The 27,341-nt window shown below is 38.4% G+C and overlaps 1 protein-coding gene across 1 annotated transcript in view; it reads right to left on the reverse strand.

The window, feature by feature from the left end:
* Positions 1–27,341, reverse strand: part of CNTNAP4 (contactin associated protein family member 4) — a 222,398-nt gene that overhangs the window by 17,809 nt on the left and 177,248 nt on the right. The window contains exons 15-19 of the mRNA XM_010967398.3: positions 26,183–26,310; positions 14,468–14,638; positions 13,538–13,756; positions 2,493–2,732; positions 823–1,047 (exon numbers count right to left, since the gene is read on the reverse strand). Of these exons, the coding sequence (XP_010965700.2) occupies positions 823–1,047; positions 2,493–2,732; positions 13,538–13,756; positions 14,468–14,638; positions 26,183–26,310 (983 nt within the window). The remainder of the gene's footprint in view (positions 1–822; positions 1,048–2,492; positions 2,733–13,537; positions 13,757–14,467; positions 14,639–26,182; positions 26,311–27,341) is intronic.

Raw genomic sequence — 27,341 nt, forward strand, 5'->3', positions numbered from 1 at the left:
TCTTCCAGCTTAACAAAGAAAATGTCCTAATATATAGATTAGCTTCAAGCTCAAAATGTATACAGTGAGGAGAAATAAACTTATTGAACAATGTTATTTTTATTTTGGTGTTCAGTGCCCTGGGGGCCATATAAGATTTAATTGAAATGACACATTCACATGTTTGTATGTTCATTTGTTTTCCTCAACCAGAGAATTTATTTATGAAATTTTAATCTCTAATCCGGATAAAAAGAAGAGAACAGTAACAGTAAGGGGCTTTCTGAGACAGGACTTCTGGAGCATACACACGTCCTAAGCCACCTATCACTGCCCTGCATGGAGGCACTAGCATTTCCCATGAAGGTTTTATTGCCTAAAATTGGAAACAACAGATGATTTTGTGGACATTTTCTTATACATAATGCTAGTTTGTTGACATTCCCTCAAAACTTCTCCACTTTGTTTTGAAGGAAATATTCGTTATGTACAAATAGGCATCTGATTTCAAAATGTACCACAAAGCTGACACTGACACTCCCAAGGAATAGTAAAGAGATTCTAGCAATAATAAAACAGAATAAATATTTTCTATACATAAACTAAAAAGTCATATTGAATATGTTAAATTATCAAAATGACAAAGTGATCAAGGCATCTTAAGTGCTTTAAATAATCCCTTTAGATTAAATGTAAAGGACAGCACTGAAAAAACAACCCTGAATACAAAGAACAGGCACACTTTCTCCTGCTTGTGGTTTGAGGAGCAGGAACACGGGAACCACCCGTCTTATCACTGATCTATGTTCTAGTTCAGTGTCCTCTCACCTGACAAGCACTCACCATTTTTGGCGATGATGACTGAAAGGTACTCTTTATAAAAGGAGCTCACGTAGAGCAGTAAGCTTGGTGTCCGAGTCGTGCGGAAGCTAAACCTGATCGTCTCTCTGCTTAGCCTCGTATCGCCGTGAAACGAAGCAGCGTGGGAGCTGGAATTTCTACTTAAGGAGTAATTTTCTTGAAAATTGTAAATCACAGATGAGCCAGATCCAAAATAGGCAGAAATCTCTGAAATGATATACACATTTTATGTGAAACAATTTTCAGTACAGGGATCTTGTTTCAGTTATATTAACTGATAGTTTCTAAATTAATGAAATAATTATCCAAACTTTTAAAAGTCATTTTACTTAAGTGAGATTAATATCCCGAATTCACACACACACACACACACACACAAATAAATCTGCATAAAAACGAAGAGGCTGGCAGGAGGGGAAACTGGTCTGGGACTCCCTGAGTTCTGCCTGGTCCGATACTGTGATGTCAGGGCAGCTGCTGAACGTGAGCTGTGGATGATGCTCTGGGTGGCACAGCCACATCTCCACCCCCTCAGCACTTCAGGGGCTTTGTCTGTCTGTTTTGCTAGTTTTACTATCTATGACATACACTTCATACCCAGTGTAACATGCAGATGCACAATACTGCTCCTGATTGCACTTCAAAAGATGAACTGGAAATCATTTAGATTCAGAAAATCAAGGCATGTGCTTGTGAGGACATGGTCTCAGTTCTAACTTCAAACGTGAGGCATGTAGAATGGTAGCAGCAAGTGTGTGATTTGTCACCACTGGTAGGTTTTTAAAGGATAACTTACTCTTGATAAAAAGTAGATGAACAGTGCATTTTGGCCAACTTTCTGTTAAATAATCCCAAATGCTTTTATTGCAAATCAGGGATTGCTTCACTTTGGAGCCAATTTTTGTTAGTCTCCTTGATGAAAAGATTCAGTAGCCCAGAAACGCTTAAATAAAGCAACTGAATTAAACTGGATGACAGTTTTCTATGAGGAACCACGAACGTGTAACAAACGTTTGCATATTCAGAGAAGCCTGTTCAGAACGCTGAGTACTACGCTCATTTCCTTCCTTCTTTCATGACACGGATCAGAGAACAAGACTAGCTGGAAAACAGTCCACTGTTTTACTTCACCCACAGACAGCCGGCATTTCATAGAGCAAAATGCCTGAGGACCTCTCTTTTTTTTGTACATCAATATTTAATGGAAAATTTATTTATCTTCTTGGAAAAAAAATTTGTTTAGTAAAACAACAAATCTTCCTAAATGTCTTTGCATTGTTGACCATCTTCATGAAAAATAACAATAATGCCTTTAATGATTTAAAAAATGAGAACTACCCCGTGGGACACATTGTTGACACATGGATTATTTAAGAGCATCAACAGTAGATTGAAAAAAAGCAGACTGAGCAGCTAACACTTTACAACACTTATAAGTGACCACTGGGTCTTTATCATCAATAGACACTAGTTTTTAAATAACTGAGGCAAATATTTAAGTAATGAAATGTGACTGGTATAAAACAGGTAATTTTCAAAAAAAAAATTTCAGAAGTGGAAATATTTTTGTTTGAAATAGCTACACAGAGAAGCACTACTAGAGGTTTTTTCATGCTGGATAGGTCCCCCTGTGGGTACCATGTCTCACCCACCGTCCGAGCAGAAGGGCCCCGTGTACGCGGACAAGGTGCAGTCACAGGAGAACCCGCGGGGCTTCTCCCTGCACCTCCCGCCATGGTGGCACAACTTCCCGTAGCTGCTGCAGTGCCCTCGACACCCTGGCTCCACTCCCGGAGTCACCGTGGCTCTTTCTTCCAGGTCCAGGGCCACTCCGTTCAACTGCAGAGACCGGATGCATCCCAGGAAGCCCCTCTGTCGGGTGGCCGTTCCACCTAAAAGGGAAATACTGCAAATGCAAACACGTTCCTAGGTGTTTCATTCAGGATTTAAAGACCAAACAAAACTGAGGCCTCACAGGGACCGGCCCCAACCATGGCGTTAACGGGGAACCGCCGAAGTTAGACGAGCCAATATAATTTGGGAAGCATGATCTGTGGCACAATGTTAGAAGGATTCAAAAAGATCAAAGAGAAAATATTGATTCAATTTTTCCCAGAAGTTGAATATGTCACAGATTTGTTTTCTAAAAGCGTTTTATTAAACTTTACATTGGAGACTTTTTTATTAGTCTCTTTACTTCCAAGAACAACATAAAGGCTCTTTCATTCCAAATAAAAGTGACATGCATTGATACTCTTATGTAGAAACCAATTTTTTCCTGCAATTTTAAATAAGCGTATATTTGTGGGTAAGCGAAGTTTGTCTTTCACATTGAAACCCGATCCTGATGCCAGGACAATTTTAATTCAGTGAGAAGTCCGTAGGAATCCTTGAGGTTTTCTAGCTTGACTGTGCGTGGGTGTGGTCCTTGAGCTGTTATCCTTTCATCAAAAACTCACAGCATCAGACTGAGCACCAGAGTATTTGCTTTCGTTGGGCATATTTCCCAGTGAATTTTCTCTAAGAGTCAGACCAGCGTTCATTATTTTAAGCTTGGAAAGATTCTCAGCAACATCGGGAGAGGGGATAAATGAAGACACACAGTGATGTAACATGTATTGACTGATGTATGGCAACATGCATTTATCAAGCCCCCCATGAAGACATTTACAGCGTTTGGGTAGAAACAGACCCTGCTACCTTAAGGCAGAAGTTCTCAAATGTTAAGGAATATGAGAACCGCACAGGAATGCTCCTTAAAAATACAGGCTCAGGGACTTGCTCCAAGAAATACTGACTGTGTGGGCCAGAAATATGGCTGTGAATCTAAATGGTCAATAAGCACACAGGTGAATCTTAATCGGTCACTTGCGCCCACGTTTAAAGCACTATCCGAGTGGGAATGAAAGCTCTGGGTGTACCTGCCCATCAGTTTGTGCCCAGCAGTACCATAAATCAATGCTCACAACGCGAAGTAGGAACACTGTATCCTCATGTAAGTAATCTATATGTAATTGTTCTGCATTATGATCAAGCGTTTTCAGGGGAAAAAAAATCTAAATGGCTGATCTACTCGGTTTACCCAGAGGCAGGGGGATGGTCATGGGGCCTCTAAAATGGAGCTTGATCTCTGAGCAGATGCCGCTGCCTCGCCGCCAGGATCGTATCCTGCTCTGTCCCTGTTCTTGTCCTAGAACGTGTTCACCGCCCCCCAGCACCCGCTGCCGCTTCATGTAGCCAGCTCCTAATCTGGTCTTAATTACTTAACATCTCCTCATCCTCAAAGGTTAAACAGTTTTTTAAATTTGTATTTCTAAACCAAAACTTGGCCAGGAAGACCCGAAATAAATAGGTCTTTGTCATCATCCAGCAAGCTTTACATTTTAACAGTTTACTCTGTATATGATCAGCGTCTCTCCATCAAAATGCACATCAAGGGCCGCTTCAATCACACTGTAACCCAGCACACAGAACAGTGCTGTGCAATAACTATTTATAATAACACTAATTATCGATTAACATTAATCATAACTAATTATTAATACTCAACTAATTTACCGTTAATTAATCATTAACTCACTGGTTCATTAAACCAGATTGTACCTTAGGAGTAGGAGGTGGAGCTTGGGGCTTCACAGGGTGAAAAGAGGAAAAGCCTTTCTTCAGAGGGATGCTTGGGTCCCTGAGACTGAGAATATCGATAAAACTCAATGAATATTTATGAATAAATTAACTCTGTATTTTGGATAATGAAATACCATGAAGAGGCAACTAAAAGAATTCCTGAGAACTTTGGACTCATGGTACTAATGCCATTTATAATTCAGATTCATAGACATAATGGTCCCTATTCAAATGACTGTATTTAAGTGTCCGTATTCAAGTGGCTTCAGCTGACATAATTTGTGCTTTTCAATGAAGAGTATAAAAGTCTTGAGGATGTGGGTCATATTTCCTATTTACAAACCCAGATGAAGTACGATATGGAACCAGACCTCTTACAATTCCAGTGACGTGGGCAAGGCTGGCCAGGAGCTGATTTCATCCCAGAGTTTCAGGAACAGTGGACAGTCTTCCTGTTGCCTTTGTCCTACGTTTACTCAATCTCCTGCCATTTCTGAAGTCTCTCTTCTCTCCTGATCTTCGGGACATTTTCTCTTTCCTTCCACCTCAAAGCTGCTGCTAACTCTACTCCGTGAGAATGTCTAGGGCTCAGAGTCAAGTCTCCGACAGAGATTCTTTCGCCATCCTTGCTGGAGTTTTTTTTTCTGGGTAGTAAAGGCATCCTGAAGCCTTGCTTTTAGCTTTGGCCCAGGAACTCTTTGGAGGCGGGCCAGATGCTGTGAAGTCTGGATTAGAGGTGTACTTCTGGTGTATTTCATTTACTTCATGTTACACTACTTTAAATCATGGTGTAGAGTTTATAGTACACAGGAACGTTAAATCACGATCTGCTATGCATTTATCACTCTGAAACACCCAGTCTCTCTGATTTAGGGGCTGATCTCAGTCTGCAAGTGACATAATAATAAGTAAATAACCCAGAGTCCACCAACTGAATACATTCATTTTCATCCATTCCAACTCCTTCATTCTTGTTTTCTTTTGTTTTGTTTCACGTGATAAGAAACTAGAGGCACAGAGAAGTCCAGGAACTAGCCCATGACCATAGCTGAGAAATTTTAGAATAAACACATCTGGTTAGAAGCAGAGTTAAGACTAGAACCTACAGTTGGCCTTTTGTTACAAGGACACCCCTTTCCTCTCCAAACCAAAATATGATCAAAGAAGAAAAGTTCGATTTTCTTCTACCCTGCAGATCATTTTTGGTTTGATTGGCATTTCAGTTCTGTAAGGTTTATTCAGCAGCCCTTTGCCAGACACCATGTCTGGCACTGGAGGTACTGAGTTACATGCAACTGACCCTGCTCTCAAAGCTCTCACGTCTAGTAATAGATGCAGACAGGGAAACACATCATCACCACATGCTGCTAACGGCAGAGACAGATACAGGTGGAGAAGAAGGTCAGAGGACGGGGATATGCACAGGAAAACATACGCATGTATATGTGTGGAAAACATTCTAAAATAGTATCTGGGGTAGGGAGAAGAAAATCAACACAGCTTCACAAAACAGGACTTCTTAATTCTGTACTTTTTAAGACTCAATGTCTGCCTCATCAAATGTTAAATTACATTTCAAATTTTCCAAGAAAATGTAATGTCTAATTAAAAGTAAACATTTGCAGCATACATGTAGTGAGGGTTTTTACTTTACCATTAGGTTTCAAGTTAATAACCTTTTATTTTAAGTTGCAACTATTCAGGAAAACGTGGCTGATGTAAATGGGATTGGGCTTGAAAGCTTAATTAAAGATCCCAGTGACTTTTCCGGGTGAGAGTATGTCCAATTAAAAAGAGCTGCAGTTTGATTAATTGATTCCGGATGTTTCTGCTGAGTTATTATGTTTGCAACTGTCTTCCAATTAATTTTCTATCAATTTACCTGCCATACTATATCACATATAATGGATTCCGGAACTTCACAAACACCAAGTATTTTGTGAAGCGAATGCGCAGCCTTCCTGTGTGGATGGATACAGGGGAACCTGTTCCCTTACATAACAGTATGGGGGTGCAGCACCCACCAAGTGCTTGGTGCTGAGTGGAGACTGAGCTCAGTCCTCTTCTCATGTTCATTACCCTCAGGAAGTTGGTCTCAGTGACAGATTCTATTGTCACAGAGTACAAGCTGGCTCTTTCCTATGCCAAGTTTCTGCTACTTTTGTGGCAGGAAGACCTTTCATTTTTTAATGGCAAGTTATTTATGCGCCGTGCTTGAATATTATTGAGGAGTAGTTGGGAACAAAGGCATAATTTGCCCAGGGGTCTTAGAGGGAAAAAGAAATCAAGATCCCCATGCCTCTCTTTAAAGTCCAAAGTCACAGAAGCTTGTCTGGCAGGGTACAGGGGCTCCCTCTGACCACGGCACCATGCACAGATGCGGCCATAAGGCCCTGACCACAGGCGACTGGGAGCAGGAAAGTGAAGGCACACGTGAGCTGGGCCCAGGGCCAGGACTGTCGGGGAAAAGGGGTCCTCGGCACATCACTGTCGGATCTTTAGTCCTGTCTCCCAGCCATCCCCTACATCTGGCAGAGGATGCAGCCTTGCAGAAGTTATGGTATCAGTTAGTGTACCGAGCTAGGAGACTGGAAGCCCTGCTACAACTTTGCCATGGAATGTTCCTCATTCAGCAAGGTCCCAGGAGGGCTGGGAAGAGGAGGCCTGTTCTGCCTCATAGTCAAAGGACTATTACAGTTGAAAGAGGCAGCTGCTGTAAGCAACCATGTCACAGGCAGAAAACGCAGTCTTCTTCCCTGAACCAAAGTCAGTGTGAGCACATGTCCTGGTGGGAGTAGCAGCAGGGAAAAGTGGGTCTCCTTAGACTTAAGGCCACGGCAGCTGTCCGGTTTGACCATACTAAGGTCTGTTTTAAAGAAATGAACTGTTGATGGTATTAGCTATATTCCCTGATCTCAAGAGATCCCATTTAAATTCTGATTTTAGTCAACAATCACTCAGATTTGCTCACTGGACATTGAAAAGTGCACTGGGAACTTCTTTGGCTATTCATGAAAAAGACGTCTCAAGGAGGGGAGAAGAAGATAATTGAAATAAATGATATGATTACATTAAAGAGAAATGTGACTTTTATTGCACTGGACTTTGGTAATGAGGGAACATATTTATGACTACAAAAGAAAATTAGTCTAATAAAAATTATTCAAACATAAAGTTGTTTGGCATTCTCTTCCTATAACTATATTTTAGCTTATCAAAAACAAAACAAAGCAAAAAGAAAAAATGTAGCATATAATAAAGAACTTCTGTTCATCAAAATACCTCATTGACAATGTGCAAATGCAATCCACAGAGAGAAAGGAAAATATCTGCAATAAATTTATCTGAGAAGGACTCATCCAAAATATATAAAGAATTCCTACAATTATTTTTTAAAGCAGACAACCCTGCAGAAAATGGGCAAAAGATCTGAACAGCCACTTTAGAAAGGAGGAAATCCAAATGGTCAGAGATTGGCAGCGTCTCCTGATGCTTGACATATGCGGATTTTACGACCCAGTAACTCCAATCCTAGGTACACACCCACCAGAAACACAAGCATATGATCAGCCAAAGACCAGCACAAGGATGCATTTGTAACATGCAGCCTTGAAAGTACACGAATGCCCATCACCTCAAGTAAATAAACCTTTTACTGGCACTGCCAGTGTCCCAAAAGCTCCCCAAGTGATAACTGGTGTGTAACTAGGTTGAAAATCAGCCTTCAGAGCTGCAACATGCTTAGGGTTTAACATTATGTATGTTAAACATGGCATTTTGTGTATGGCATTTAGAAATGTTTTGCTCCGGATACTCAATAAATATCTGTAGATTTGATGCAATTCAAATGCAATGCAAATGACTTCTATGTCAGGAGTCCCTACCTCTCCTTTGGGTCCTAGTCCCAAAGAATTGAAATGAAGTTTGCCCCATTTGAAAACCTGTCAGTGAAAGAATTTAGGCTGCAAACAAAAATTGCAGAGCTGGTTGAATGAAAATCAATTCAAGGCTAATTTAAGATGCTTCTAAGAAAAATGCTGAGTTTACAAACCAAAATAGAAAATGACCACTGTCACATTTCAGCTTTAAAATATGGATGGATTCTTTTCTCTACAACATTTCCGTGGTTGGAGAATGTCTGTGGACCTATAATCGCAGCAGTGACTCTGCACGTTGAGTGTTAATGAGGTCAAGGGCAGATGTTAAATACATGAATTGGCATCGTGTTGCTAACCTTAGGTTTTAAGGTAAGGAACAGCACCTCTGACTAGGACTATTTAACAAGATACGGCATAAATCACACACATACAAAAAAGGACAGAATGAAAGAACATGGAAAGGTCAGTCAAGGCCCAGTAGCACAACTAAGAGCACAAATGGAGAAAGAGGGGCTACAAACAGAAGGCGAATGAGCATTTTCATTGTGAAAAGCAATGTGCTGGCTGAGGTCACCTGGGGACGGGAAGACATGCATGGCGTTGGCGCTACTGTTCTCATCTATCACATTGCGTTAATGCCAGCTTTTCCACACGAGGACTCGTGTTCATGGTCTCACCACTCCTTCACCTTGCGTGCCATCCTACAGCGGAGTCAACAATAACTGTGCTAATGCTGGGAACTACATGGACTGTTAAAATCTCTCCGTCTTATAACCCTGTGGTGTAGGCTAACACTAGCTGAATCTCTGAAAGTATAATTTCCTTATTCCTATTTCAACCACCAGATATTACTGTCACCCAGCTGAATCACATTTGTGATCATGCTTTCTATTTATTTTCACTGATTTTTGCTCAGAAGTTAAAGCATTAGTCTTGCCTCCGAGTTTCATTCTGAGATGTGAACACCCTTTATGACTGATCTTTAGGGGAGAGAGTGAAGCAAGCGATGGAGAAAATACACTGGATTCTTCCATGTTCTCCTTCTGCAGGAGTCACTTCTGAGAGACTGCCAAAAACTTTAATCTCAAAAAAATGTAATGTCAATAAATATCATCAACATAGGCCTGCCTATGGTGGCACAGAGCTGGAGAATAGAACTTAAATCAAAATTAACATATATTCAAATACCTGCCACATTTTACTTGTAGATAAAAGTGTTAAAGAAATTCTTTCAAACACATTTCTACATCATTGAAATTCCTAACATTTCATATTTGCAGTACCATAAAATTTGACATTTGAAATATTCCACAATAGTTTTAATGTATTCTGTCATATTTGTTTACAAACAAGAAGGTATCTTTCTAGCTGAAACTACTAAATGCTGGAGTAATAACATAATCAAACTTAAACTGACTGACTCTAACTTTGTTTTGTCCTGTGTTTACAAAAATTGTGTTTCCATGTAATTTAAAACATCATCATCATCATCAGTGTCAGTTCAAATGTTTTTATTAGGAGAAAAAAGTTATGCTGAAAACTGTAGACCTACTCTTTGCAATCACATTTATCTCACTCATTTGTCCTGATACCTAAATATAAATGATAGTCGTTACGCATACTTGAAAATACTGATTACTCCTAATTATTTTTAATATGGATGGGTGAACTACAAATTAAACTCTCGAACTTGTGAGTAAGGGAAATGAAACTGCCCTTTAAAATCTTAACCAGAAAATCAATTATATTGGATTAGAGCAGAGATTCCCAGTCACCCTCGGAGTCGCTGGCTCTGAGCGCAGACTTCACTCCAACAATTTGAAGGAACTAACTAGTACACGGGGGAACAGTTTAGAAGAGAAGGTCCTTCTACCTCTGACTTGTGCTGGCACAGAACACACAAACAAAGACGCCCGATTTCCTGGTGAGGGTGTGATCGTGGGGCGGGTGGAACCTCAGGGAAGGAGAGGACGGAGGTGGGAGACTTTCCCCGGACTGTGAAGAATGACCAGAGGTCTCCAGCCTGGCAAAAGTTTGTTTTGTATTTGTGTATTTGTATTGTATTTGTGGAGCCAGGGGACACCTTCAATCACGCCGCAAGTTAGGACAAAGGAAGAAAACCAGAAAAACTAACTTCAGTTGATATTAAAGACTGAGAAATGACGTGAGGAACCCAGAGACCTTGCTGACAGGTATGAGCAGGAGTAAAGAGCGGAACACCGAGAGCAACAACCGACCGGTAGCGAGCTGTGTGCACCTCGTTTAACAGAGGCCGCCTCTGCTCATTGGGGTCCCCGGCAGCCCAGCCCCCACCGTCCCACACAGGGATCAGTGCCGCAACTGCTTCTACCCTTTCCCTCCACCCACTTTCCTCAAGGCGAGAAGAGAGACCATGGAAAAGGTGGAGTAGGTTACAGCACTCATCTGCCCTTCAGGGTGAAATCCACAGTCCCTGCTGTGGCCGCACAAGGCCCAGCACCCAGCCTGACCGCGCGCCGCACCGCCCTTCCTGATGCCCCTCGGCCCCCACCAGTAGCTCCTTGACTCCCTAAAGCTCATTCCACCGCCTGGAATTCTCTTCCTTCCGGTGTTTACAGGGTTCCCTCTTCTGCTTCTTTTGGCCTCTGTTCAAACGTAGGTTCTCAGAGAGGACTTCTGTGAACACCCTTCTTGAAATAGAAGCCCCGAAACCAAATTGTTGCCTGATGCCTCACTCTACTTTTTACTTTACTGTATTTATCATTATCAGACATTATACATATGTGAATGCATATATATGTGTATGATGCTTGCATGTGTGTGTATTTTATATATATGTGTATATATATACATAGTTTTTTGCCCTATTTTGTCTTTTTTTTTTTTTTTTTTACTTTTTAATTGATTGTCTCTTGTCTCTTCCTGAAATGTACTCAGGAAGGCAGAGAATTACTTTTGGTCTTAGTAAGTGCTACGTCAAGTTACCTGCAATTACTACTGTGGTTTTTTCTTTTTTTTTTTTTTACTACTTTTTCACCTATTTGGCATTATAATTCAGTATAATCTTTTAATTATAATTTAAGTTCCATTGAATCTTTCTACAGGGAAAAGATGTTTTCATCTAGAAATAAAAACATTCTTATTTGTTAGTTAGTAATGTTGTGAATTGACAAATAAATATTTTGTCTTGTACAAGTTATTTTATGAACTTGGTTGGGGCCCCTTCCTAAGAGTGGTCCACTCTGGTGGTAAAGATAAAACAGACCTTATGTGGCCTCTTGACAGCCAATGATGTGCCTCTATTTAAAGCTGCAAGCCTCTTTCTTAACATGGGTCCATCTTTGAGTATTATCACATTAATCATTTCAATTTACTCAGTCACCTGTGAGGAGGAAGCAGGGAACTGTACAAGTACAGTTCTATTAATAGATACCACTTTTTTCCCAGAGATCTTTCTTTCTGCCTTTCCTTTTTAATTTTCCATGACTTTGACTTAAATACAATAAAGATTTCAGTTTTTAAAACTTTCAAGTAACATGATCGCCCTTGAATTTCACACACATGGGAATGTCAAAAGTCTAACCAACTGCCTCCACAGATGAAATCTCTTAGATTCTTATTAAAATTAGAACACATGATTCATGGCAAAAGACTCAAGTCTCTTCTAACACAGTCGTCTGTATGGTGCTATAATAGGACTTCTATCCATTACAGCTACCTGGAATCAAGTCAAGGCCGGATTCCTATCAGACATAATACGCAGGGGCTCTGTTTCTCTGAAGTTAAGATTCATACCAAGAATGAAAGGTCATGCACAAGTAAACTGCAGCAGGTTTCACTGAAAAATTCGAGGACTGTTTCAGCCTTCTCAGTTTCTAAGAATAGTAAGGCTATTTTCTAGATACTGACAGGTTTTAAATTGCCATACCTTTTGTGGTGGCCATCTCTTATTTTCTATAACTCGAGAAATATCTATGTCAATTTTCTGACTGAGCTCCTAGCATGTTATTAAAAGTTATGTATTTCTTCTCATGTTTCCTTTATTATTTCCATGCCCTTAAATAAGTCAGGGGAGCGTCCACAAGATCATGATTAGATTGCCTGTTATACCGCCTTACTCATAGAAGCTGTTCATCAAATATTTATTAAGTGAAAGAATAAGTGATAGAAATAATAAGTACGTAAGTTCATTAGAAATCTCAAATACGTCTTAGCCAAATATGTCACAAATAAGCTTCATCCTCTGCAGTGAGAGAGAGTCAGTGAAACAAGGCTGTTAAGCCACAGAAGATGTAATGGGGATCTGATGAATTTTCTTCCAGAAGGTAACTCTTACAGATGCTTGAAATATAATGTTTGATAATCTAGAACTTACCCTGCGTGATAGTGCTGCTGTGTCCTTATTTACATTAAAATACATGAAAAGTGATCAAGTAAGAGATAATTCCCTGAACTTCATGGTTGATAAGTTCTGTAATTAGCAAAGATGCAAAATTAAACAAACACACCCAGAAGGATTCTGTTATTAAGTCTATAAATACAAGTGAATGTATTTAAAAAAGAAAGGAACATTTGAATATAACTATAAAGTAGGTGATCAGAAGATACCAGGGAAATGGGCAAAATAAGGGATACCAGCAGAAGAACTGGTCAAACTGGTCAAACTGTGGATTTTACACATTTTGCTCATCCTCCCCACGCCCCTGCTATTTGGCCTGTTTTTGGCAGGGGTAACTGGTTGGCATCAGCTGGAATTACAAGGAGGCATCTTCAACTTCCCAGGGAAGAGAAACATTTCCAGTATCATGCTAAAGGCACTAGTGCTAAAAAAAAAAAAAAGACTGTGACAATCATATAATCTGTAATATTAAGAATGTTCAAGTTAGAGTTGTACAGTGCTGTGTGTCAATCACATCTCAATAAAACTGGAAGAGGGGAAAATGCAGGTTTAGGAATCAGTCAAACACAAATTTGAGTTTCATTTAGTAGGTGGATTTCTGAAGCCAAGTCATTTCAAGCCCGTGAACCTCAGTTATCTCTTCTGTAAAACACAGAAAAGACCCATTTGATAGGTTGGCTGTGAGTCTAAGAAAGCCCCGGGCACAGCCTGGAGCACAGGTCCTCCACAAAAGGTGGTGTGGTCATTATCTCATTTTGGCCCGTCTCTGCACTTACATCCTACAGTTGAATGACAAACTGCCTGAAATGGGACTTACCCACGAAGAGCTGACTGTTGAGCTGCAAGAGGACGTGCCCGTCAGCAGGAGCAGGCTGTGTCTTCGGCGGGAGCTGATCCACTTGAACGGACGCCTCCTTCATGTTCCTCTCAACCCTAACGTGGTGCCACTGGTTGTCACTGAAGTGAGAGGGTGACTGCACGGAGATTTCAAAAGGCCCGTTCCCCACGTCAAATGAAAAGGTCACAATTGCAGGAGCTGCAAATATTAGACATGAAGACGGTTCATGTGAGCCCCGGTGGTGGAGAGGTGCGTCTTCAATACACTCAGAACAGCACCACAGCAGAAACAATCACTAAACGTGAAGATAATGGTTAGAACTTTATTGAAGGAACCAGTGATGTCGGTACAGAATAGATGTGAACTAAGACATCAAAATACATTTATATTTGCAGGGAAAAAAAAGGATTCTAAGAAATTCATCCCCATAGTTAATTTTTTATACTGATAAAAACTAAAGCTCTTTAGCTTGGGCAAGAAAACTAACTAGCATCTGGTATTTTATATAAAAATAATTTTTAGAGTGATTCAAAGTTGATATAATTTCAAAAGCATGCAATATACATCTGATATCAAAATACTAATAGCAGTCAGGATATCAAAATAATTTGGCTGGTTGATTTAATTAAGTGATTAAATTAAGTGAGAATTTCGCTTTTCAAAAATTTTTAATTTTTTGAATTTAAAAGACTTAAGTTGGTTCTAGAGAATACTAACAATTTTCCCAAATGATCACACGTTAAATATAAATTCATTCTTGCAAAAATGCTACCTTAATATCATAATTTTTTTCCCAAAAGGACACAATGAAGAGACAGCTGATCGAGTAGAAACACAGAACTCTAAAACTTAGTTAAAAGGTTGCCTGCTAAATAGAATTCCAGACTTGGAAGGAAAAAGAAGACTTACATCGTAGCTCTATCCGTATAAAGTCGGTAATGCCCAGGTTCTCTAAAAATACCCCAGATGAAGCTGTTGTCTTAAAAAAGAAAGACACGTCTGCACTAAGTTCTCCGTGGAAAGTAGGAAAATGAAGATATGAAGCCTCAGTGTTGAAGGAAGCCGAATTCCAAAATAACCCTGTTTTTTTTAAAAGAGAAAAATCAAAAAGAAAATAAATTCATAAAATAAATGGCGTAACTACATTTTGTTTTACTTTTATTTTTGCATTTTAACTGTGAAAAGATTGCTCATTTATACAAACCTGCTTTTCTTTTTTTCTATTAACTATACAGTATACAAGATATGAGAACATGATTGGAGATTTTACAAAGATTGAAATCCCGGATTCCTTCCAACACAGGAGAGGAATGGTCACTGCAGAAATGGTCTAAATGTTATGCTTCATGTAAGAAACACAGCCTTCAGCTTGAATGCCAACGTGTTATGAGAAGGATCTGGCAAACAGTAATAGACAATTTTTTTTAACTTGAAATTTAAATACCTACATTACTTTGAATAACAAAAACTCTAAAGAAGCTCAGTGTTTTTTATTTTAACACTTCTTAAACACACACACTTCACAGAGTTACACCTTCAACTAATTGTGTTCATTAATGGGCTTTGTAATTTTCTAAACTGAGATTGGCAGTCAAAATATTCTCATCTAATTAAAGATCAAGCCACTGCTTACTCTGTGCTATGCTGATTTTCTCATAAAAATGCTCTTTTCACGCAAAATTACATTTTACTTTGCTTATAATAGTGAAGTAGACAGTAGGAGAGGGGTTCTCAAAAAGTTTTAAAATGCTCAAAATAAGGACAAAATGTTTAAAAAACTGGGGTATAAAGTAAGACATCTGCAAAAAATTGTGTGGACTATAATTATAATTTCAGTACAAATACAACTTCATATCTTCACTTTCTCATTCATTTTTTGGTTATATCTACAACTTTCCTTTTGAAAAAAAATTGTAAGTCTTACATAGCATAAAGTATGGGAAAAAATCTAAACGCAGTGGTATGAAGTGACAGGGGAGTGAAATCCACCTGGATGTGCGTGGCTGGTGAGAAGCAGTACCAGAGAAATGAACTATGTGCTGCTGCGGCCACCAGCAAGTCCTCAACACATCAAAAGTAAATACACATCCTGAGTTTTAAGCAACTGCTTTCATATGCACTCACAGCACTGAGTAAAATTCTCCTACTGAATTACCTTCCTGGAAGAAAGATGTATTGATCCTCTGACACTGGAACACAGTAATTTCAAAACAACAGTTCGTTACGTTAGCAGAGAACAGAGACCTACTTAGAGCTAAAAGTCACAAACTTGACTCAGCTTCTATTTGTTCCTTAGATTTTAACTTATTTTCTAGACATTCTGGACCCAAATAAACAGTGCTTATATCTACTGTAATTTTTTTGTTCTTCCTAAGGATCTGATTCAGAAGTCAATTCTTGGCTGATATGAGGACAATTTTAAAGCCAAATTTATTTAGCTGAGAATACACTTTGAGGGCTTTTTTCCCCCTACAGCCAAATAAAAACTGTGCATTTTCTGAGTATGTCCAAGTTTGTCCTTATTTCCATTTTACAGCTATTTCTATGCTTAGACACTTTGATTTATCTCTAGGAAAGAGTGCAAGAAAATGCAAAATATCAAGTCAGGAGTAAGAACACATTACTGTTCTTAAAAGTTTTTATCTGACCTATTTTTAGAAGGAATTAAATGCCTTTTTGTTGAAATGTATGAACGTTAAAATAAAGCTGTAACTTTAAATTATGGAATATTATTAATACTTACTCATTTGGTCTGATTATAAAGAGGAACACAGAATTACTTAGAGGTCTAAATTAGATAATATTACCATAAGAACGTAATATTCCAAGTGTTTCATTTTCGTATCACAACTAACCCAATAGGGCATCATACAGAGAGCTTCAGGGGCCTGGCTGCAGCAGAGAAACAGTTCTTTGAATTGCTATCTTTACAATGACTGCTTCTACAGCGATGCAAACAATGTATTACCTAAGGTAGCTTAAACTCTCACACACATAATACCTAGTTTGTCTAGTGAGCAAATCTTATTTTACAGACTCACAGTAGGTAATAAATGAACATTTTATTGAATTAAGAAATTGCAGCTAATACACAACAATTATAAAGAAAGCGAAGGCCAATGTTTCCACGATCAAATAACATTACTGGCCCGTCATAGCTCAGCTCTTTACAGACTGTGCTAAAAAGCACCCAGGAGGATCTGGGCTGCCTCAGAGAAAGGGGCCCGAACAGAGCCCACCAGGCAGGCACCAGGCAAAAGCAGCAGGTCTTTTGAAGAGAGGACACTCCATGGCTAAGGTGGTTTAAAAACCCCTCAGCCGCACCAGGAGCAGACCTGACGGCAATCACTTGCTATAGGAATGCTTTTTATCATCTCAGCAAAAACAAATCATGATGGATTAGTCTAATCAATTAATTAATAATCAGTAATAATAAAACTAATTAACAATTAATATATTCTCAATTAAATTCAATATAGGGTACTGGAGATTTGAAAGATTCCTTCAGGGATGCCACCTTTTGACCTTCCAAAATTAAAAACAAATTGTAATGAATAATGGGGTTCACACAGTTTTTTACATAGAAAAGGAAGCTGTCCTAAGTGTTTAAGTCCATACATAAAGTAAAAAGAGCCCATACAGGAAAACTTCACTTAGCAGAATATTAAGATTATAAGTACTTTAAAAAATACCCTTTTTGCTAAACTTTTATTTATCATTCATTAATGATAATGATTCTTCTTTTAAAAGTAGCAGACATAGAGACAGAAAGTAGAGTAGTTGGCTGGAAAGATGGAACAACGAAAAAATGACAGGGTGTAGGGTGCCTTTTTAGGATGATGAAAATGTTCTGACATTGATTACGGCCATGGTTACACAATGCTATGAGTATACTAAATGTCACCAAATAGTTCACTTCATATGGGTGAACTGTATGCTATGTGAATTATATCTCAATAAAGATGTTTTAAAAAAGGAATAGTATTTGAAAAATGTTGTTTTTTAAGACACTACGTTTTACTTTTAAAATAAAAATGCGTACGACATGCTAACACTACCTTTCCTTCTCTTCTTAAACCTCTTACACGATGTACGATTGACACGCAAAAAGCTGCACATATTTACCAGCTTGATGAGTGTGGTGATGCTCCCTTTCCTAAAAGTGAATAAGATAAGTGAAATACAGAAATGCCAAAGCAGGGGACAGTTTACTAGTCAAATGAATCTCTCTGAATACTTAATCATTTAAAAAAGCTGGAAATTTGGGTTTCTCTAAAAAATTTTTTTATTTTGAGATAACTGTAGACTTTCAAGCAGTTGTGTGAAATAACAAATATTCTGTATACCCTTTACCAAGTTTCTTCCCATGGTAACATCCTGCAAATCTACAGTACAATATAACAACCAGGATACTGGCACTGATACAACTGAGATGCAGAACATGTCTATCACTGCAAGCATTTCTGATGCTTCCCTCTGAAAGCCACACCCTCTTCCATCCTGCCCTCAACCCCTTTAACCCCTGGAAACCACTCACCAGTTTCCCACTGTCATTTGAATAAAGGCATAGAGTCTGTAGTCTTTGGAGACTGACATTTTTTTCCCCTCATAATTACTCTCTGAATGATTCGACCTGCTTGTTGCGTATATCAATAGCTCATTCCTTTTTACTGCTGAGTAGCATGTCACGGTGTGGATGGTACACGATCTATTTAACCATTTCCCTGTTGAAAGACATCTGGGTCGTTTCCAGTTTTCAGCTATTACAAATAAAGCTGCCATGAACATCCGTGCACAGGTTTTGTATGAATGTGTGTTCAGTTCTCTGGGGTAAATGCTGAGGAGTGTAATTACTGGGTTATTTGAGACTTGCATCCTTGTTTTTTATGATACTGACAAAAATTTCCAGAGTGGCCATATCATTTTACATTCCCACCAGCATGTGTGAGTGATTAGTTTCTCAACATCCTGGCTAGAAATTTGTATTGTCACTATTTTTAAAGACATTTTCAGTCATTCTGAAATGTATGTAATGATACCTCATTGTGGTTTTAATATGCATTTGCCCAAGGGCTAATGACTTTTAAGTATTTTTTCATTGCCCTCTGTATTCCTTACTTGAAATCTCTTCATGTCATTTACCCATTGTATTCCTGGCTTGCAAATGGCTGCATTCTCACTGTGTCCTCACAGGGCCTTTCCTCTGTGCACTGGTGGGGAGAGAGAGCCCTCTGGTGTCTCTTTGTCTTCTTATAAGGACAGGAATCCAACCAGATTAGGGCTTCACCCCTGTGACCTCATTTAACTTAAAACTATCTCCTTAAAGACCCCACTGCCTCGTATAGTCACATTGGGGTTAGGGCTTCAACATATGAATTTTGGGAGCAAGGAAAAAATTCAGTCCATAACATCCATATTTTAATTGGATTGTTGCTTCATTTCTCATTGTTGACTTTTGAGGATTCTCTGTATATTCTAGATACTAGTCCTTTGTCAATTTCCAGCCCTCATCTTAAGCTATCCGTGACAATGAATGGTTGACTGTTTTCCACTCTGCAACACTGTCTTCATGTGGAATCCAAGATACCAATACTCCTTTGCCTTTCTTATCAGTGGGAGAAATCTGTTTCTTTTCTTTCCTCTTCCTCAACTCTTCACCCTGTCAATGCTGAAATGCTCCAGGCCCCATCACTACACAGCTTCACCCACAATAACTCCTGCTGGTCCATCTTGTGACTTTAAATATGCTGATGACTTACAAACATATAGCTGAAGCCCGAATTCCCAAACTAACAATGCCATATCTCTATCTGAATGTCTAATAGTATCTCAACTTTAATATGTTCAAAAAAGAAATTCTTTTTATTCCTCTGCAACTCCATGACCCCAGCAGCAATCTTCTCCATCTCAATGTATGCCAATTCTAAGCCTCTGATGCATTGTTGGACCAAACAGCTTGCCTATTCCTTTTGCAACGTACATCAATCCATCAGCAAATTTGATTGCTTCTTCCTTTAAACTATTCACATATTACCACTATCATCATTGTGCCCACAGTCCAAGTTACCATAATCCCTCAGCTTGGTTGATGATGCAGTCTCATAAATGGTCTTACTTCAGCCTTACCCAGTTTGGTCTCATGAGTTAGATCACACTGCTCCTCTTCTCAAAATTCTCTAATATTTTCCAATCTCATTCAGGTTGAAAAATAAAGACCTTTCAAAACCCTCCATGAGCTAACCACCAGTTGCCTCTCTGACTTATGCCATTTTCCTCTTTGCACACTCTGCTCGGAACACATGGACCAGTTTGCTGTTGCATGCGCGTATCAGCTGCAGTCCCATCTCAGTGTGGTTACTCTGGCTTCTCCCTCTGTCTAAAGTACTCTTTCACAGATACATACATGCCCTGCTCTCTTATCCCCTTAGATTTTTCTTCAAATGCCACCTTCTTAGTGAGCATCTAATAACTACCCTATTTAAAATGTCTAATCCCTCCTCATTTCTGCCTCAACTATAATGCCTTCAGAACACTTACTAGTGTCTATCATACCATATATTTTACTTATTTGTGTACTGTCTATCTCCCAGCCCCCGAAGAAAACTTGAGCTCCAAGAATGTGAGTATTTTTTGTCTATTTTGTTCACTCCTTTCTCTCTCTCTCTCTCTCCCTATCAGTCTTGATGTGAGGAAGATACAGTACAATGTACTATGGGCTCAATAAATATTTGTTGAATGAAATTACAAAATTCCCTTTGTCATAAAAGCAATCAGAAAGCTTAGAGCAATCACTCCCAATGATTTGGATTTGACTGTATTACATATATCTCATAAATATACTCAAATTCTTTGGTACACAAGTAGAAAAAAGAAGGTAAAGAGGGGAAACAAAGAGAGAGAGGGAAGAGGAAAAGAAAGAAGAGGAGGAGGGGATGGAAGGTGGAGAAAATTCAAGAAAATTAAAGGATATCTAAGGAAATAAAATAAAATAAACTATAAGAATAAAAATAAAAAGAATTTCTTAATGGTGGAGGATTATCAGATACAGTGGAACTTGCAAAATTATATTATATGATTATCTGTTAAAATGGAATTGATTCTCATTCTTTTTTAATGGTTTATATGTAGTTCACCAAATGGAACAGAACTCTGTCAAACGGAAGAGAAATTAACCAAATCACTAGTCAATATCTTTTTCCAGTCTAAGAATACAACTTCTGCAAAGTTATTTATTGCCTACATGCACCTTTGATTATTTAATGCATTCTGAGCAGCTGTGATTTCTCAGACAGCTGAACAAGTCGATGCAGACAAAATGAAGAAACTAATTTCAATGACAAGAATTTCTTAGAACAAGAAACTTAAAACAATCTTTTCTAACCATGTAACTTTTGAGGGTGCCTTGATTAGACATAAAATTTCAACACAATGAATTAATTGAGAAGAACTACATTTAGTAAAACTGGCTGAAAAGTTCAAATGCCAAAGAGTTAAAAGTACCACCTTGTTGAGATGAACGAACCGAGAGCAGACATTCAGATCACGCTTGCAGCAACTCTTGAAACAGATTATAAAATGCAGGCATAGGTTTTTACCACATCACATCCTATTCCAGGAAAAATTAATACCAGTACACAACCCTGAGATGCATCCTTGTGAAGCTACTGACGTGTATGGATAACTATTCCTTAAATTACCTCAAGCTGGAAAAGTCCACTTGGCCTCAGAATTTCCCACAGCAGCATTCAATACTAGAAGCTAAAGAAGCACCGTCCACAAATTACTAAGAGAAGGAAAATGTACCCAGCCTAACATTTTTTTTTTAAGTATTAAGGCAACAGGTAGACATTCTTAAATTTGAAAGAATTCTGAGAATAAAGCACATACAAGCCCTTTTGGGGAAAAATAACAATAAAACATCACTTCATACTGAAATATAGCCCATCAAAAGATATTTAGAAAAGCTATAAAAGAGAAGATTGACTGCATCTCTTACTGTAGGCAGAGGAGGATAATATGTATGAATTGATGAAAAGCCATAAAGCGTGATCCAAAAATATTACATCAGTTTCTAAGACGGTTAAACATAGGGTTGCCTTATTACCCAGAAGTTCCACTTCTGGATGTATACTCATAAGAAGCAGAAATATATATGCCCCCCAAACAGATTTATACATGGCTTGTTCACAGCACCATTATTCATAATAGCCAAAAAAGTGGAACCAACCCAAACGGCCAAAAACTGATTAATGGATAAACAAAATGTGGTGTATCCATATGAAGGAATATTATTTGGTCCTAAAAAATAATGAACACTTGATACCAGCTACAGCATGGATAAACCTTGGCAATGTCAGGCTAAGTGAAAGAAGCCAGTAACAAAGATGACATATTCTGTGTTTTCATCTATATGAAACATTCAGAATAGGCAAGTCTGCAGAGATAAAAAGCAGATCCATGGTTGACTAGGGTTAGGATGGGAGTGAGAAGAAAATGGGGAGTGTCTGCTAATGGGTACAAGTTTCTTCACAGGGTCTGAAAATGTTCTAAAATTGATTGTGGTGATGGTTGAATAACTCCGTGTAATACACTAAAATAATTAAATATACTAAAATACCTAGATTGTACACTTTAGATAGGTGAATTGCAGGGCACATGGATTATAGCTTAATAAAGCTGTTTCTAAAAAATAACCTAAGGTTAATCTCAAGTACATGCCAACTCAGGCATGCCCCATTCCTGTGTCTTTCTAGAGGGGAAAAAACCCAGAAAATATCAATTACCTGGCAATGCAATCCAAGAATAAATAAACAAAATAAAAATCACTCAAGAATAGAGAGGCTGTGATGATGGGACCAGTGTTTTGCATTTAAAATTAAATAACTATACAAATAATAGCATAACTAGCAAAAATTGGGAGTTGGGGCGAGAAAAAGAAGAGGAGGGGACAGATGAGTGCCAATTTGCCCATTTTTCAGAATAGATCCATGCTGTCTAAAATTTAAAATGACTTTAATATAAAACCTAGTGACTCTATAAGCTTTTAAATTTTTATAATCTTTTTTTAAGGTTTAGTGAGATCATGCAAGTTGGATATATATTTATTAGATATATAAATAATATAAAGCAATCCCCATGGCTTCAATTTGCTTTCTTCTTCCTCAGTCAATTTCAGTTAATAAAGTTTTGTAAATTTATTTCTCAATCTCTTTTTCTATTCTTCTGTCTAAAACAGTGCTTCTCAACCTGGGGCTATTCTGCACCCCAGGGGACATTTGGCAATTTCTGGAGATATATCTGGTTGTCACAGCTGAGGAGGATGCCGCTGGCATCTAGCGGGTGGAGACCATGGAGACTGCTGAATGCCCACAATGCACAGGACGGCCCCCGATCTTCACAAGGAACTGCCTAGCCCCAGTGTCAAAAGCACTGAGGGTGGGAAACCCCACAGTAGATATATTTAGAAATGTCTGGAATAATACTCACTGGTATTAATGATTATTTCTGAGTTGTATGACTTCTTGGTGATTATAGTCTATTCTCTGACATTTCTGCATATCTTAACATTTTGTAATGACTTCATATCAATTTTCATTAATATTTAACACAATAAACAAAGGTATATGTGTGCATGATCTTGTCACAGAAGGATATTATTGTAGTCCTGAGAATCATCAGGATTCTTAGTCTCAAAAAAATGGAAACCTTATGAACATATTGGGAAGAATGTTTGCTCTCCCCAATTTAGGAAGTTTCTTGAATACCGATGACTAGTTAGTAATGTAAATCTTTTCAAGAGAAAATAAAGCAAAAGAAGTCATAAAATATTTTTTCTCCAAGAAGTAGAAAGTCTTTCAGATTTATAAAGGCACTGTATTATTAAAAGAGTGAAAATCAAAACTATTAAGTAAAATCATGTGCTTATTTGAAAGTTCTTCCACTGCCTCAAGCCCAAGCGTACGAATGAGAAATGGCTCAGGATGGAAATAGATGTCCTCTGTATTATGTGATTTTTTTTTAAATCAGAATAAGTCTTTCAAAATATAATCTAAAGTCCTTTAATTAAAAGCATATATTTGCATATCATTTAATTGCTTATACAATCAAAAACGTCTTCTTGTCTCTCTTGGATGATTCACCAGCTATAGACTTCTCAAGCTGTGTATGATGAATCATTCTCATTCTTTCATAAACTGCTACTTATTGATTATCTTTCATGTAACAGGTAATGTACTAGGTGCCAAGAACACAATGATAGATGAGTGGGGGACCTGCTCTTGAGAGGCTCAAAAATAATTAAAAGCCAGCATAAGCAATATATCTTTGTAATTTACTGAACATTCTTTGAAAGTGTAGGATTAAGTCCTCGAGAGACCTGTGGAAGACTTCTGGAGGAATGGTGTGAATGCAAATATGAAAGGTTTCTGTTTAAGGACTGGGGAGATTTTGCAGATGAAGGAAAGAAAACATGTGAAGAGGAAATGGGGCCAGAGGCCATCAGCGGTCAACAAATTTTCTTTGTGCCGCAGGACCTGCAGAAGTAGGGAAGGACTATGCAGATGCCCTCCTGACTGATGTCCAAAAAAACATTTAGTCCTGGGTGTCAACACCAGACTTCTAGTCTTTCTCCTCAGCCTGTGCGGAGAGTTCTGAAGATAACACAACTACAACTGGCATGCTCTCCAGGTAATTTGTAATGCATGCTGAAGTTGAGGAATTATTGGTCTAGAAGACTTCTGATGGTACCTCAAAGACGAAGATGTTCCCAGTGCTCCCGGGAGAATGAGTAGGAAGGAAAATACGTGTGCGAGCCCTCCTAGTTATAACCTTCCTGCTGACTGTAAACCCAGGGGATTTCCCGTGGTTCTCTTCTTTGACCGTTTTGTCTCTAAAGTTAGTAACAGTCAGAAACATAATCAGTAAGATCCTCGGAACAACCTGGAGAATACTCATGTTACTAAAAACTACCAGTTTGTATGTTTTATGAGTTCACTTCTGGTATTTTTTTAAATGCCCCAGTTTTAAAACTAAGCAACATTCACCTTTGGTAAACAAAAAAAAAAGTGTACCATTCTGATGAGTGATGCGGATAATGGGGAGCTTATCCATGTGTCAGGGCAGGGGATATACTAGACAACTCTGTAGGTTCCTCTCAATTTCGCTGTAAACCTAAAACCATTTAAAAAATGAAGTCTTTAAAAATTAAGCAACAATAACTATTCATATTATTAATTAATTGTGGGTTTTCATTTTTGGGTTTTTTTTTTTTGAGTCAGATGTTTTGAGGGATAATTTACCTGTAATAAAAATGAGTGTTTTTTGTGTATCACTCTAGGAATTTTGGCAAGTGCATAAAGCCACAAAGCCACCACCATACTCAAGATACAGAATACCTCCTTTACCTGTCTCCCTTTGCAAAATTCCTCTCACCTTGAAGCCAATTCCCCAGGGATTATGACAGAGTAAGGGGTATGGAGGAAGCCAGCCTGAGCCCTGAAGGGTTAAGATCAAAGCCAGCAGTGCAGGGTGCGTGTGATGTATGAAACAATTTCTCTACAGTCACGCAAAATCATTGCATTCCTCTGGATGCATCCCGAGTTTACAACCTCATCTCTTTGCACATAACTTTTCTCTCCATGAAATATCCTATGTCAAATTCAAGTGACTGTGTAAGGCCTACTGGCAGAAGAGGAAGTAGAGATGATACAGATTAGGGATGGGAGGAGTACTGGCAGACCGTTCTTTTTACAATGTGTATATATATTTTTATAGGCCAGTGTCATCTTTGCTTTTTAACTAAGCACCTTCTGCTATGTATCTCCATAAATCCAGTGCATTGTCAGATCATCTCTGTCTCCGTTGCACCCCTAGAGTAAAATTTTATTTTAGGATAGATATACTTTTAATGGAAATAAGTATTTCTTCTATTTGCATTTTAAATTCTGGAAATAACTTAAAGCATAAATAATTAATGTGTCAGTCTCTAACCTAATAGATTTCAGAGAGGTTATGAATGGATACATATGCTCATTTCATTCCCTGCTGAAAATATGTATTTTCTGTGAAACTATATGAATTTTAAAATTCTGGTTTAGAGTGTTAATACAGTGAAAATATACAAAACAGTATGTCCCACTGAGTTACAGTAACTACACACAGACACACACACACACACACAGACTGGGGAGAAAAATGACATTAAAAGTTGAAACATGTTTGATGAAACTGACATTTGATTCTAATGATGTTCTAATTTCACCCTCGGCCCAGTAAGAGAAAACTCACCATACATTTTTAATAATTGTATGCAGCGCTGAGGCTTTCCTATATGGATTACAGCAGGCAGAAATTTAGAAATGATGGAGTGAATTTATGAACCAGTCAAATCGAGATGCTTAGTGATTTGTTTCTCTGGGAATCTTAACCAGGTTTGCCATCACAGCTTTTATTCCAGAGCTTTGCACTTTATAGGGGCACTGTGTTTGTTGATTGACTAAAAGAAATATTTCAGACACAGCTTATGCGTTTCCACAAGAGAAGCCTGATTAATTATGATATGATAGAAACATGGCTCTTAAGTGATGGCACTTTCCTCAGATACATTTACGGCACATCATCACTTACTGTCTCCTCGGCAGAGCAGAGGCCCGAGTTTATAAGCTGCTTCTGAATGCGGTCGACCGGTGTCTGTAATCACAATCTTTGTTACTGGCAGATGTTCTTTATAAGAAAGGAATCCGGTGTCATTGGTCCTAAAAAACAGTAACAACAACATTCTTAAAATTATTCTAATTAATATAATTATAAAGTAAACAATAGTCCTTAATGCATTTCAAAGCCAAGAGGTTCTGAGCGAAATTTGGACCCACAAAAAGAGTCAAGATGAAACTGCTCATCTGAGCACAGGCAAATCTGGCCACATTTCAGTGTCTCTTGCAGACGGAATGTAGCGGGTGATTTTTAAATTCAGTCGGCCATTTTCTACCTTTTAAATGAGAGTGTTAATCCACTGCCATTTAGTGTAATGATTGGTGGTGTGTTTTTAGATCTGCCGTTTCGGTATTTGTTTTTTTTCCCCACAGGACATCTTGTATTTCTGCTCCCGCATCATGCCCCTTCCTGGTTTACTCCGTATATTTTTTTGTATTCAGTTTTATTTTTTTGCTCACTTTTTTAGCTATGTGGTCTGTTTTTTGTATTTTAACATTTGCTTTAGGAATTACAAAAAGCATCCTTAATTCATCACAGTCTACTTAGATTTTATGTTGTCTTACTTAATACAAAATGTCAGAAGCTTACTATAGGATAATTTTTAACACCCTTCCCGACACACACACACCTGTTCTTTGTGCTACGGTTGTAATATGCTTTAAACCCAGATGCTGAAAACCTTATAATATAATTAAACAATGAATTTTAATTTTTTCAATCAAGAGAGGAATGTAGGCGCTGGCTTTTACATTTCCTGACATATTCTCACTTTCCAAGGCTCTTCATTCCTTCCTGAGGATCTGTGTGTCCAGCTGGTGCTAGTTCTCTTCAGCATGACGAATGTCCATCAGTAGGCCTTTATCTCACCTTTACTGGTGAGATGTCCTTTCGTCCCTGATGGAAGTCTGGGTGACCCTGCTTCTTCTTTCAGCACATTGAAGATCTCATGCCATCATCTTCTGACCTGCGCTTCTGATGAGAGGTCAGTCTTCGTCTGAACCCTTACTCCGCTGGATGGACTGTGTTCCACCAGATTCGCTGCATCTGGCCACTTTCAACACATTCCTCTTTA

The sequence above is a fragment of the Camelus bactrianus genome, chromosome 9 (assembly GCF_048773025.1).
Source record: "Camelus bactrianus isolate YW-2024 breed Bactrian camel chromosome 9, ASM4877302v1, whole genome shotgun sequence".
NCBI classification, from domain to species: domain Eukaryota; kingdom Metazoa; phylum Chordata; class Mammalia; order Artiodactyla; family Camelidae; genus Camelus; species Camelus bactrianus.